Raw genomic sequence first — 15,089 nt, 5'->3', positions numbered from 1 at the left:
CTATAACAATAATCAATCAAATTAAGGACAAAAATCTTCACTTATCACAGTAGTGGGATGATGTTAGCTTAATTTTAAATGAGAAAAAAAATCTTATTTTAATTGCCACTTCAGTATGTAGGTCACTTTAAGACTGTTTTCATTCACAGATTTTTAAAGCCATAACGGATAGTTATGATGATCTAATCTGAGCTCCTATAACTTTAAACCAGTATCAGTCTGGGGGCTGGGATTGAACCAGAAACCTGGCCTGATCCTCCCAACCTCAAGCAGTAGGGTTGCCACCTTTCTAATCCCACAAAACTGAACACCCTTGCCCCGCCCCTTCCCCGAGGCCCGCCTCTACCCCATCCCTTCTCCGAGGCCGCGCCCCCACACTCCATTCCTCCTCCCCCAGTCACTCGCTCTCCCCCACCATCACTCACTTTCACTGGCCTGGGGTAGGAATACGGGGGGAGTTAGGGCTCTGGCTGGGGGTGCGGGCCCTGGGGTGGGGCCAGAAATTAGGAGTTCAGGGTGCAGGAGGGGGCTCCAGGCTGGGGCAGGAGGTTGGGGTGCAGGCTCTGGGGTGTGGCTGGGGATGAGGGGTTTGGGGTAGAGGAGGGGGCTCAGGGTTGGAGCCGAGAAGTTTGGAGTGTGGGAGCAAGCTCAGGGCTGGGGTTGAGGCTTGAGCCTCCGGCGGCTCCCTGGTCTATGGTGCAGTGGGGCTCAGGCAGGCTCCCTGCCTGCCCTGGCTCCGTGCGGCTCCCGGAAGTGGCTGGCATGTCTGGCTCCTAGGTGCAGGGGCGGCCAGACAGCTCTGCCTGGTGCAAACTGCCTGCGCTCGCAGGCGCCACCCCCACAGCTCCCATTGGCCGGCACTTGGGGTGGGAGCAGCGCGCAGAGCTTCCATGATTGCCCCTGTGCCTAGGGGCTGCAGGGACATGCCAGCCACTTCTGGAAGCCACGTGGAGCCGGGCAGGGAGCCTGCCTTAGCCCCACTGTGCTGCCGACCGGACTTTTAACGGCCCAGTAGGCAGTGCTGACCAGAACCACCAGTTTCCGCTTTAGACCAGGCATTCCAGTGGAAAACCGGATGCCTGGCAACCTTATTGAGCAGTTTAGCCACTCCCAAGTTTGGAAAGGCTGAGAAATAAGGGTTTGATCCTGCCCTATCAAAGTCAAGGGGAGTTTTGTGACCAACTGTAATGGGAGCAGAATCAGAGCCTAACTCATCCCAGTGCAGTGGATTTCCAAAGAGCCCGGCACATCACTAAAATCCTTAACGTGGGGCTTAAGCAGTTAAAAGGTGCTCCACTGCACTGAGAAGAACTGCAGCCTTAGTGTTTTTGTAATACTAACTTCCATTTCATGTATTCATTATATTGTGGTGGAAGTATGAACCAGGGTCTGGCTGATGTCCCACAGTCTTCCTGAACTGATGGTAAACAAGTGAAAGGCCATGTATTCTGTTACTGCAGATGAAAGTAAGTCAATACCTAAGTACTAGATCCATACATCTGTATCCATCTGTACACAGTGAACATGCATGTGTGACCAAAATGTTGGGATATGCATATTGTGCCAGAAGATTTGTATGTGGTGATCGACTTGACAGGGCCTCCGTAAAAGAAGTTGGGACTGTTCAAATTCCATATATTGGCAATCACCACAATATTGAAGGAGCACGTGATTATTTTTCATTGGAATTCTTTCCACAATGGAAGCCCCATTTACAAATGAAGTCAACAGGGAGGCAAGACACCAGGGATTGAACCACAGGGGACTGTCCTATCTTTGGGGCAGACAATGAACTTTTTGGATACAAGTAGAAGGCAAGGAGACACCCCTATAACTTGCACAAGAGGACGTACTTGGACAGTGCATTTACATTAATGAAAATGGGATCTCAGACAGGCTTGGTTGAAACGCTGCAAAGACATTTGGGGTGAGGTAAACTTTCTTAGACAGAAAGATAAGTTTAATCTCTAGGAGGTGTGTTATGATCTGGTTTGATATGGAACCTTTCTGTTTCCATTATCCTTTTCCACTATCTTTTAAATCTTAATCTTTGATGACAAAATTATGATTGTTTTCACTATAAATATAACTCAGTGCTGTGGTGTGGTATCATTCAAGTTGCTGTGTACACTGTTCCCTTGGGACAGCAAACCTGGTATAACTGTGAGTCTTCAGTGGATAAAGAGCTGAACACCAGAGGAGAACCCTTAAAAGTTGCACAGAATCTGGGGTACACTTCTTGTTAACCTGAAAAACAAAGTAAGGGCTGACATTGCCCAGAACAGATTGTTTGGGTGGCTTATAGATTAGAGGTGTCAGAGAGCTCACACCCAGTTAAGCACAATCATGTCTTTCTCTTGCTGGAGACCGAAGGGTGGGAGGGGCGGGGAGACAAGATGACTCACATTCCTGGGCACTGTGAGAAAGCATCACAGTCATTCTCTGTGGTACCCTTGAATTCTCCTTTCAAACTTTCTTGTTTTATGCTGTGACTTATCGATTACAGAATCATGCAGAAATGCAAAGAGTTTAGCAATCCATTCTTTAGGCAGTGTGTATCTCCGTCTTTCCAATACACTCCCAAGGTTGGACATTCGGTTGCTGTGCAACTGCCCGGTCCAATTTGAGATGGAGGAAATGTTGCAATTGAAAGTACTTGTAAATATCTCATTTTTTGAGCTTCTATTGTGCTAACCATTCAAAGGGATTTCCAATTTCAGTTCTGAAAGCACTGGCCTAAGTGAATCAATATATTTTGCTTTCATCTAGTTATACCATCAAGGGGAGGGGTCAGGAGCATAGACTGAGGCCATGTCTACACTACGGGCACTACAGGAATGTAGCTACAGCGCTATGACTATGCTGCTGTCATCCTGTAGCATAGACACAGACTACAGTGACAGGAGGGGTTTTTCCATTGCTGTAGGAACTCTGCCTCCCCAAGCGAAGGTAGCTTGGTTGAAAGAAGCTTTCTTTTGTTGACCCACCTGCGTCTATGCTGGAGGTTATGTCAGCATAGCGCCGTAGCTATGTTGACCTACATTTTCAGTGTAGCCCAGAGGCCTGAATGGTCAGAAATACATGCTAGATAGGGAAGGGAGGCTCTAGGCTTAATTTCTTAAATGTTTCCAAACAATAAAGGTGTTTTTAACCCTTGTGTCACAGGAACATATTATAATATTTGTAGAGTTTATGCCCATGCTTAACTTCAAGTCAACAGGTCTACTCATGTGCTTGAAGTAAGGAATGTGCTTGAATGGGGCCCTATTTGGAAAGTCACAGCAATACGTGATGCTGTAACATCTTTATCGTAACCATGCATGTAAAACCATCAATAGAAAAAAAACTCACTGTAAAATAACACAGAAAATACACATTCAAATGTTTCCTGTTCACTCCAGGCAGCACCAGTAATTCAAGCCCAACAGAGCTTCTGAGGAATGTGTCGCTAGCCTGCTGCCTTCACCCTGTCTGAAGGAATCCCACTGTGTATATTGTTTTCTCATTAGTGTTGTCAACACTCTGATGATATTTTGCTGTCATCAAGCAGGAGAAATTCTAGATTTTGGAAACAGCAAGTTGCAGAAGAGTGGACTCACTGTGGTGTGGCAACGCACTCCTCTCTAGTGCCACCTGCTAACAGTTGCTTCAGTCATGTGGTAGTCTGCCTCTTCTTGTGACTCAGCCTTCCGGTCACATCCTTTGGTCCCACCACTTCCAGGGTATCAATATGCCAAACACTGGTCATCAATATATGACATATTCCTCTCTTCCAGGGCTCTTTTCCTGTTCCACTTTTTTGTCAGAGTAGTGGCCCCCCAGCTTCTTCTCCCTGGAGTCTCGTAACCAAACTCAGAAGGGAAACGCAAACCACAATGAAAACAACTTTTGTCCCTTTCTCATGCTTAAACTTTTAATCCATCCTGGGTCCTCTCCCAGCTCTCCGCTCCTCTGCAGAATACTGGCTCTCAAGAGTTACCACCCTGGAGCCTTGCCTCTACTCTGGATCCTTCACTCCTATCTACCCCCAGGCCATCTGCCGGTCAGTTGGGTTTCTCTCAGTCCCAATCCAGGATTCTCCTTCTCCGCTGCTTCCCTCTCCCATCAGGCCCATCACAGGGGAGTAAATTCCCTTGAAGCTCCTCTTCAGTTGAACGTCTTCCTGGATTTCTTCCCTGGAGGCCCAGGTCTTGCTCTTTTGTCAGGGCTCACTGCTGGATCATGTGCTATCCTACAGTTTCGCTGTATCTCTCCAGTTTCCATTTTCCACACTCCATTATTCAGAGGGACTGCAGCATTATTTGTCCTCTTACAGCCTCCTTCTAATTTGTGCTGCCTTTCCTTATACTCACCCCCCCTAGCTCCTCTCCATCTTGGCTTCATCTTTAATTAAGCCTGGCCCATCTTCCAGGTGCAGACAGATGGGTTAATTGGCCTCTGAGGCCCACATTAACCCTTTCAGAAGCAGGATACTAGGATGGTGTAAATAACCCATCACACAATTCTATTCAAGAGCAAAGAACTTTAACACTATCTGTGTCCCAAGGACAATGTGTCATGTGCATCTAAGATTAGGATTTGGGTTTATCATCTTCTGTTTATGTCTAAGCAAGTTATGCAAACGAGAGAAACCATCGGGCAATGACGGAAACAGATCTCTAAATGTTTACTGCTCAGGCTAGATCAGAGTTCCAAATGGGAACAAGAGATATAAGTGAAACGGGATTTTTTTTAATAGCCTAAAAATACTTTTTAAGCATAAAGAAATATAAAAGGACTTCATAAGAGAAGTTAATGAGTATTTTCCATCCATTAACAAAACAGAACACAATAAAAACCTAACAAGAACTTTAGGACTGCCAGATCTCACGCAAAGCAGCAGACTCCAGCAATTTGGGCCATATCTCACTCTCCCACATGATGTTACAACTCTGTAGATCCTCTATATCCTGCAGTGCTGCTCTCTGTTTATCTCAAAATTACACATTGGTGAAGATACAACACTGCTGACTATAACTCCATTTCCTTTCCATTGGTAGGTGACAAAAAATCCTCAAGATACATGCTCACCTCCTAGCCCTACACCGAAAAAAGATCCAATGGAAAATCCCACCCAAAGTGAAGAATCTATAGGTTATATTTCAAAACTTTACAATCTAAGGAATGCATCGACACTGAACTGTTCATGTTTGCAAGCTTAGATTATTTGCTTCTGCTATAAATTCTGAGAAGCATCACTGGGAAAACACTGATGCTCGTTCTTGTTGCTTTTAAAATACAATCGGCTTGCCAAAGGACTATTCTGATGGATGGATTCAGGACTATTTGGGTTTATTCCTCACTCATCCCAGGTCACAGAGTGAATCACTGGCAAAACTATTTAAAGCAAAATATTCAACTTGGATGTTTAAAGATAGATGCCTAAACTCATATTTAGGCTCCTAAATAAGTTTCAGCCCAAAAGAAGAACTTCTAAGAAAGATGAGAGTATGCAAAAGCAGGAGGTTAGAATGGAAGTCTGCAAATAACCTTAACTATAGACTTAACTAATAACTTTATTATTGCAAAGGATGACACATTAAACCAAAGCAACTATAGGAGACAGCTGATGCTACAACAAAGTTTGGTGAATTCCATTTTCCTGTCAAAAAGGATCCGTTTCTCAGTTCTCTATGAGCTGAGGGGTGAAAACACTATCTATTCTTTAAAGCAGTTACAATATAACTTTGCATCATAAACTTTCCTTAAAAAATAGAATGTAGAACAGTCATATCAGGCAGCTAGACACTAAGCTGAAACTGCTGTTTTAAAGTACTCTCACCAATGGCTAATTTTCTGTACTGGAATGATCACATCACAGGGAAAACTGCATTCTCTGTGTGAATAGTAACACTGTATGCAACCAACAATAAGGAGGGATATACAAATAGAACATGTAACCCTGAGAGACATTCAAAATATCCAATCTTTTCCATGGCTTAGAGCCACCATTGTATCTTTCGGATATTTCATTCAGAAAAGCCAGATGTTTCTAAGTCATTATCCATGGGACCAGCATGATAGCTTCAAATACCAGAAAACTATCATTTAGTATTCATAAATATTAAAGGGATACTGAATAGCCATATATTTCAAGTTGCATATCAGGGCAAACAATTCAAAGAATAGTTATGTTAATAACACTCAAATTATTCTGATAGTGAGACCAGAGATCAAATCTGAGATCTAGGGGAAATTACTTTTATAATGAGTTATGGAACAAAATCCAATTCTTAAGTCTAAGAGGAGTCCATGTCTGACCATTATGTATTTATTACAAACAAAAGAATTACATTAAAAGAACATTGAGGTTGCAAAGTCAAGCATGGAAAAGTTAGGAAATGCCAGAATTAAGGTTGCCCCCACAATCTTAATTCAGACCCCTTGTGCATGTGCATTATAATTAAGGCTACGTTTTAGCCATGGGTATTTTTAGTAAAAGTCATGGACAGGTCACGGGCAATAAACAAAAAGTCATGGCCCAGTGACCTGTCCATGACTTTTACTAAAAATACCTGTGACTAAACCTTACCTGCTGGGAGGGAGTGCTCCTGAAGACTGCTGCTGGGGGCAGGGCAGCGCGGGGTGACACTGCTGCTGGGGGCGACCCAGGGCCCCCTGCTGCTGGAGGGGGATCGGACGGGGCCCCCTGCCGCTGCTGGGGGGAGGGAGTGGCGGCCCGTGGCCCTCCCGCTGCCAGTCCAGGTGGGGGGTGGCCCGTAGCACTGCTGCCACTCTGGGTGGGGGGTGGCCAGGGCCCTGCCACCACCGCCTCTTGTCTGGGCAGGGATGGCCCAGGGCCCCGCCACCGCTGGTCCTGGACCACTGTTCCAGTGACCTGGGACTGCCAGAGAAGCGGCCAGTGCAGTTGATCCCGGGGCTTCCCCAGCTGCTGGGGTGGTTCTGGGGTCAGCGCACCAGCGCTACAAAATTCACGGAGGTCACGGAAAGTCACGGAAGCCGTAACCTCCGTGAATGATTCGCAGCCTTAATTACGACCAGGCTTAGCAGAATTCAATTTTTATATTTTGATAACTTCAATAGATATTCAACTTTTTTAAGCATTTTTTTTTTTGTTTTTATCTATTTAAATTTTCACAGTTGCAGAAAATGATTGGGGTTCAAACATTTACTTAATGCCATCGAGATTCAAAAAGTTAAAGCTTTATGACCGTTAATACACAACTTGTCAACACCACATGTCAAAATATACTAAGTAAATAACTTTGTCAAACTCCAACAAGTTCTCAAGTAGCATTTTTCTTATTTTGCCTACCTTTAAATTTCTTTTATCATCAATAGAAATATTTTTCTTCGGTTTTTGTGTGTACAGTGAAATTGATATTTATTGACATTTATAGATAAGTACAAGTCTAAGACTTCCAAGCCTAATTATGATATAGTCTTTAATTACGTGATCTCATACTATTTTCTCCACATAACCCCTGCTATGTCTTAGTTCCATCTTCTATACTCATTCTGGTCCTGCAGCAGTTAACAACCAAATACTATTTTCAGTACTCTGCTGACATCATCAGTGCTTTTGCTGTACAAAGACATTTTGGCATGAAAAGGTGTAATAGAATTTAATGGCCTTTTAAACCCAGCAACATTTGAAACACAGGGGGGGAAAGTGCTTTACATATAGGGCAAGGACCAAATCATTAAGGAAAGTAAGTTTGTTTTCTAGGATATTTACAAATGACAGAGAGCAAAAACAAAAGTCAGCACTATGAAAAAAATGGTGACAAAGTAATTTTAACTTCAATGTGGTGAACTGACAAAACCAAGTGAATGATTCCTACAGTATCTCTAAAGGAATGTTTTGTTCCTTTTAAGGTATTAGACACTATCATCTGATTCTTAGCTCACTTACACCACTATAAACCAACTGAAATAAGTTGACTTAAACCAGCACAAAACTGGCGTAAGCATGACTTGAAATAGACCTTGTAAATTTAATCAACTTCTGCCTGTGGGGAAGAGAGGTTGTGGAGTGCCTAATGAGCCAAGTTTTCAAAAAACGGCTTTCAATTGTGAGCCTTCAAATAGTTGTTGGCACAAATTACGCCATTTAGATTTGCAAGCACAATCAGGTAGTTAGACATGTACGTGCCACGATTCCCACTCACAATTACCTAAGACTGATCTGACGTCCCTTTAAAATTAAGCTCATTGTATCTGCTAAAAAGGGGTATTTCCCATTTAGAATAAGAAGTAGACTCGCAGGTGAGGAGTTTCCATAGGACAGCAGCCAAAGATGACCTTCTTGGAAATAAAGCTTAGACAGGACAGAAATATTTTTTCCCCCACTACTAATCAATTATGGTGGAATTTTGGTTTTTCATTATCCCCTTTTGTAAGGGTCACTCAACTATACAAATTAAATCTTATTTTCCAAAAATCAGTTTCTATTGCTGCTCATGTGTTTGTCCCTCATGTATAATTATACTTACTGGGTTTTCACTTATGAGAGGCAAACTCAACATGACTTTTTTTCTGTTTTTTTTCAGAGCTAGGAAAGGATTTCACAATGTATTTGCAGACATTCAGTCGCACGTAAAGGATGATACCATTTTTGTCAGTGCCCATATAGCCAAGAACAACATAGCGGACCTGCATAGATACTGTTATGCTGGAGGGTGCTGGCTACCAGAAGATACATAATTCGGACCTCACGGACCCTGTGAGCCACCTTTAATGCAGGATAAATGTACAGTAGAAAGCAAACAGGCTTCTTTGTGGAGTAAGAAAGCTGAATCAATAGCCATCATCCAAGAGACCAGACTACATGCAAAGCCAGTCAGAAGCAGAGTTAATTGAGCAAGGAGTTCCCCTGGGGGCTGATTGAAAACCCAGTAGCTGTGTGTGTCTGTGAGAAGCAGAAAGCTAGGAGAAAGCAAGTGGACAGCAAGAGAAGCATTGGTATCATGACCCTGAGACAGAGCTTCTTGGGGCACAGGACTGGCTGGAAAGCAGGCGTGGATTTCTGTGAAAGGAAACGGCCTCCTGTTGCTTGTTCCTACTGCAGTCAGTGAAACAGGACTTTGTGTAGATTCAGTGTAAATAAACAGGATTTTAGAATAAAAAGGAATATCTAACCTGGTAAGGAACTGAATATTGGCTAATTGCTTGGGCCAAGAGACAACAGTATTAAAATGCCTCATGGAAATGGCTCTTTGCTTCTAAGATGGGCAAGTTGCTTCTTTGGTCATGACTTGAGAAGGATTTTATGGGAACACAGGACCCATTCTTTTGTCCCTCACCTCTAATGATAGCATGCAGTTTTCAACAACTCCTCTTCTACAGGAAAGGAAAGAAGAAGGTTGCCAGGTGAGAGGAGCTGGCAATTAGTCTGCCAATGGCGAATCAAGGGAGGGACACAAAGGGGGGCACCAGCTAAAGGGGGGGGGCACGTGACCTCCACACATGACTCCCGCCTACCCCGCCCCTAGGCTGACCAGATGTCCCGATTTTATAGGGACAGTCCCGATTTTTGGGTCTATTTCTTATATAGGCTCCTATTACCTCTCACCCCCTGTCCCAATTTTTCACATTTGCTGTCTGGTCACCCTACCCGCCCCCAGCCCGGGTCCTCCATGCTCTCTCCATCCCCGCCCCGTCCCACGTTACCTGGGGGGGTAGCCTCTATCCTCCCGCTGCACCAGGTACTGATTTCAGCGGATACGGATTTCTGAATCGCAGGGCTCCCCCAGGAACCACAGCAGCTAAAGCAGCAGAATGTGGGGCCGCCGGGTGGCCCCACGCCAGCAGCTCCTCTGGCGTGGCTGTACCACCCCCAACTCTGTCCTCCGCTGGGGCTGTACAGACCCCAGACAGGAGACGCAGCTGCATGGAAGGGCTGGGGAGGGCCCAGCGGCCCCACGTTCTGCTCTTTTCAACACTGTGGTTCCCTGCTGAATGTGCCCCCAGGCATCTGGGGAGGGGCATGTAACCCTTCTTGCCCCTCCCAGGTGTCACCCACCTGCCAGTGGGTCAGGGCCACACTCCTCTCTCCCGCCCTTTTGGGTCTGGAAAAGCAGCTCCCCTTTACTTGTAGCTTCTCTCTCTCAGACATGCATGACCTTGCAGGCCCCCAGGGCATTCAGCTGCAGCTCCTAGCAACAACAGCCATCACACTTTCAGTCTTCATAAAGCTGGTTCCTCAGGGATAGTGGAGTTGAGGCCTTGCCACATGCTAACAGCTGAAAATCTGCAAGTCAGCTTCCCAGTGCTCTGACAAGTCCTATCCCAGATATTCATCAGCCCCTTCCTGTTAAGAAATCAGAGTATTGGTGTAAAACACAGCTAATAACTGGTTATTTCTTTACTTTAAAAACCCCCTGATGGGAGGGATGGTTAAACCCAGTCAATAATTTAAGGCTTGACTGGGCGGTTACCCCAGGTCCTGAGGAAGGGGCAGCACGTATTTATGCTGCCCCAGGAGCAGACCAAAGACCAAACTATGGCTGAGAGAGTTACATATGAGCCCCTAGTTCCCCCCTTGCTGCAGGTAATCTGCCACCAACCATATCTATTCCTGTGGCTTCCCTTTTCGTTGGCTAGCTATGCTGGCTGGTGCGTTGAGGGGATGGAAGAGCAATACGGACCCTGCCCACTTATGTGGGAGGAGGAGTAGCAGCTCAGCAGAGGCTAGTCTACACAACAGTATAACCTGTGATGCAGGCGGCCAGTGCAGGGGAGGAAGGAGGTGACTTAATCCCTTTAATCCCCTGCGTGCAGGTACACAAGGTTAGCCACAGTCTTGGTATTTAGTTCAAGCTCAGCGAGACCCACGCTATAATGGAACTATTTAGTGCCTTGTTTGCCATGCAAGAACTCATAGTGCAGATTGGAATAACATAACCCCAGGTGTCCGTGAACTGGAGAATAATACGTCCTTACTATGGGCCTGATCTTGAAGACACTTGCCAGGTATAATGCCTACTACCATGAGTAGTCCCATTGAAACCTATAGGACTATTCATGGTAGTAAGCACCATGCCCGGTAGCAAGTGTCTGCTGGAGTGGCCTCAAGAATTACACAATAATAAGCATTCATACTATGCACTTTAAAGTACACAGTAATCATGACTTACCATATTTCCCTGTGTAAGAATCTTTTTAGAATACACTTTTGGGGAAGGTGCTTTATAATTATTATAAGTGTACAATAAAGTGAGTTACAAAAACAAGTAACAGCAAAAGGAGAGAGAGAGATTGAACAGAAAGTGAAATTTCTCTTTGTTGCTGTCTGATTAGATGTATGAACAAGTTTCTTGAATTAAAAGTTAAGCAAAACATTTTGGAATGCTCCTGGAGGAGCCATTATAGTACATTGTCTGTGTATACCCTAGTTTTTACAGTACAGGCTTTTGTTTTAATCTATATGCCATGGGGTAAGTACTTTATTCTGTAAAATGCTTTGAGACTCTTGGAAATACAAAAACAACGAGGAGTCCGGTGGCACCTTAAAGACTAACACCTTTATTTGGGCATAAATTTTCATGGGTAAAACCCCACTTCTTCAGATGCATGAAGGTGCCACCGGACTCCTCGTTGTTTTTGTGGATACAGACTAACATGGCTATCCCTCTGATACTTGGAAATACTGTAGAACTTCAAGTTTACAAACAACAATCTTACAAACAACCGGTGATATGAACTATTTTTCCAAACAGGAAGAAACAAAATACAGAACAAACGTGATGTTGATGAAGAACAAGTTAACATCCCTCACATTCTGATGCCTTCAAATGCATTGGAAATCGATTTGCAGTGGTTTAAAAAACAGCAAGAAAGTGATGCACTGGAACTTATGCACCATGCCTACTGTAATTGTGAGATATTCAGTTTTATGAACACCTCAATCCCCAATTGGTTTGTAAAATAGAGGATCTGCTGTAACAAGATGCTATATTTATATAGTGCTGAAAATATGGAAGTAATATAAATACATAACATTATTATTCATTATTTTTACAATGCCAGTATCATTCAATGCAGCTTGTGTGAAGACAAGTGCCAAGCATTACTATTATTATAAAGCATGACGCTGCTCGGGGGAGAGCGTGTTGAACTCTACCAAACCACCTGGCACCACAGTAAAGAGCTCTGCGTGAAGTGAAATGAAGGCAAACAGAAAACAAGACAAAAATCAATGAAAAATGCAAAAACAAATCAAATGCATGAAACTAACATGAAGGGATTTGATTTACAAGCCTAGAAGCAAAGAAAGTGAAAAAAAATCCCTTATCTCTCACACTACCACTTACCAGTGTGTCCCAGCATGCACACAGCTGCCTAGAGCTGTAGCACATGCTGCAGTCCCTGAGCACAAGGGGGTGAGCTGAGGACAGAATCGCTGCTCAAGCTCTGTTTGCATGAATGGCCTTTGCGTTTGCTGGGCAGGAGCAAGGGCCTTCTCCATTCATATCTGGCAGCTACGAGTAGGGGCATTTGGGAAGGGAAAATAAAAGGTGTGCCTTTTAACTGCTTTGAAACTCATGGGTGTGGAAGAAATTCCTGCAAAGACCCTAAGGGTGTGTGTGGGGGGGGAGGACAGTTACAGATATTGTCCCTTAAATAAGAGTAGGGTCTGAGGCTCCAGGGAATGGGGTTATAAGAGAGAGATGCGTCTTTAGGACCTTGGGGTATATGGGGTATCAGATGTGTTATTGAAGGGCATGGGGTTATATGAAGGCAGATGCATTTTTGAGACAGACCTGTGGTTATATAGGGGCAGATGTATTCCTGGGGTCTTGGGTTTCACGAGGGATCAGCTGCGTTATTGAGGGGGTCAGGGTTATATTGTGGGGTCGGGTTACCTGGGGATCAGATGCATCAAGAGGCTGGATTTATACAGAAGCAGATGCATTTTTGAGACAGATGGGATTGTATGGGGGGGCAGAACCACTACTGAGCGGCTGGGGTAATATGGGGGGGATCCAATACATTACTGAGGGGCTGGGATTATCTGGGGATCTGATGCAGTACTGAGGGGCTGGGGTTATTTGGGGGATCCAATGTATTACCAAGGGGCTGGGGTTATCTGGGGATCTGATGCAGTACTGAGGGGCTAGGGTTATTTGGGGGATCCAATGTATTACCAAGGGGCTGGGGTTATCTGGGGATCTGATGCAGTACTGAGGGGCTGGGGTTATTTGGGGATTTGATACATTACTAAGGGACTAGGGTTATGTAAAGGATCTCATGCATTACTGAGGTGCTGGAATTCTACGGGGGACCCAATGCAGAACAGGGGGCTGGGCTTATATAGGGGATCCCATACAGTCCTTAGAGCTGGGGTTGTCTGGAGGATCCCATGCAGCACAGAGCGGCCAGACTGGGATAATCTGGGGGAGGGGGAGGTTCCATGCTACATAGGGGGCTGGGGCTACAGGGGGATCCCATTCAGCACAGAGGTATTGAGCTGGAGTTTCATGGGGGATCCCATGCAGCACAGAGAGGCCCAGCTGGAGTTCATGAGGATCTCATGCAGCATGGAGGGGCCCAGCAGGGGTTAACAAGAAACCCCATGCAGCACCAAGGAACCCACCCAAGGTTACACAGGGGATCCTGTGCAGCACAGAGGGACCTACCCGAGATTACACGAGGGATCCCATATAGTACGGAGGGACCCGGGCGAGGTTACACGAGGGGAATCCCCTGCAGCACGGAGGGACCCGGATAAGATTACACGGGGGATCCATGCAGCATGGAGGGACCCAGCTGAGGTTATACGGGGATCCCATGCAGCACGGGGGGACCCAGCTGAGGTTAAATGGGGGGATCTTGTGCAGCACGGTGGGGCCAGGCTGGGATGGGTCCCATGCTGTACAGGGGGCCGAGGATACAGGAGGATTGCATGCAGCACAGAAGGGCCCAGCTGAGGTTACACTGGGGGATCCATGCAGTCCAGAGGGACTCTGCTGTGGTTATCTAGGGGACCCCAGGAATCCTACACAGCAGGAGGGGCCCGGTTGGCATTACACGAGTGGGGGGATGTGAAGTCCACGCAGCGGGAGGGGCCCGGCTGGGGTTACACGAGTGGGGGGAAGCCCACACACAAGGAGGGACCCCGCCGGGGTTACACGGGTGGGGTGAGCCCACGCAGCGGGAGGGGCCCGGCTGGAGTTACAGGGGTGGGAGAGCCCACGCAGCGGGAGGGGCCCGACCCAGGTTACAGGGGGGAGGGAGCCCACGCAGAAGGAGGGGCCCGGCTGGGGTTACAGGGGTGGGGGGGAGCCCACGCGGCGGGAGGGGCCTGACTCGGGTTACAGGAGTGGGGGGGAGCCCACTCAGAGGGAGGGGCCCGACTAGGGCTACGGGGGGCAGAGGCAGCGGGCGGGGGTCTGGCGCAGCACCGCCCCGTGCACGCCGAGCGCGGCTGGGCCCGGCCGGCCGGAGAAGAAAGAGGAGGAGGTAGGGGGAGGTCCTACTTCGCAGACGCGTCTCCTCCCCTCCCCGGCTCGCTCGGGCTCCGCCGTCCCCGCGCTCCGGCGGGACTGGAGGCTGCCGCGCGGCGGCGGCTTTGGCAGTAGCGGGGCTGCCCGATCACGTCATCGCTTCCGCCCAGTTTCCTCCTGCCATCGGCGGCGGCGCGCCTCGGACATGGAGTGACTGAGGCGGGGATGGGGCTCGCGCGGGGCCGCCGGCTGCACCCGGGCGCCGCTGCTGCTGCTCCTCGTGCCGCCGCCGCCGCCCGCTGACCGGGCCAGCACCCCCGCCCCGAGCCAGGCCCCCGCCCGCAGCCAGGCGGCCTCCCCCGCGATGTGAAGCCCAGGAAGATGCGGAGGCGCAGCCCGGCTGCCCGCGGCGGGGGATGAGCCTAGAGGGGGAGAAAATGACCGAGGAAACCCACCCAGACGAGTGAGTGACGGGGGATAAACACCTGGGGGAGGGCAAAGTTGTGGCACTTGTGCGTGGAAGGGCTGCTGAGGGGGGTACCCCGGGCCGGGCCAGCGGGGGCGGTGCATGCCTGCTGCTCCCTGCAGCCGTGCCCAGCCCGCCCCCCCTTGCTGGTTGCAGGGCCCCTGCTGTGTGCATTG

General features: G+C 47.4%; 1 protein-coding gene across 2 annotated transcripts in view; it reads left to right on the top strand.

Moving 5' to 3' along the window:
- The first annotated feature begins 14,437 nt into the window (after positions 1 to 14,437).
- Positions 14,438 to 15,089, top strand: part of SPRED2 (sprouty related EVH1 domain containing 2) — an 88,030-nt gene continuing 87,378 nt past the window's right edge. Inside the window, exon 1 of one of the 2 annotated variants that reach the window (XM_034764229.1) lies at positions 14,438 to 14,910. In XM_034764229.1, coding sequence (XP_034620120.1) covers positions 14,864 to 14,910 — 47 coding nt within the window. In that variant the 5' untranslated portion in view covers positions 14,438 to 14,863. The remainder of the gene's footprint in view (positions 14,911 to 15,089) is intronic. The other variant, XM_034764228.1, reaches the window with a different exon arrangement.

This window comes from Trachemys scripta, chromosome 3 (assembly GCF_013100865.1).
Source record: "Trachemys scripta elegans isolate TJP31775 chromosome 3, CAS_Tse_1.0, whole genome shotgun sequence".
Lineage (NCBI taxonomy): Eukaryota > Metazoa > Chordata > Testudines > Emydidae > Trachemys > Trachemys scripta.
This window is presented reverse-complemented; position numbering and strand designations above follow the sequence as displayed.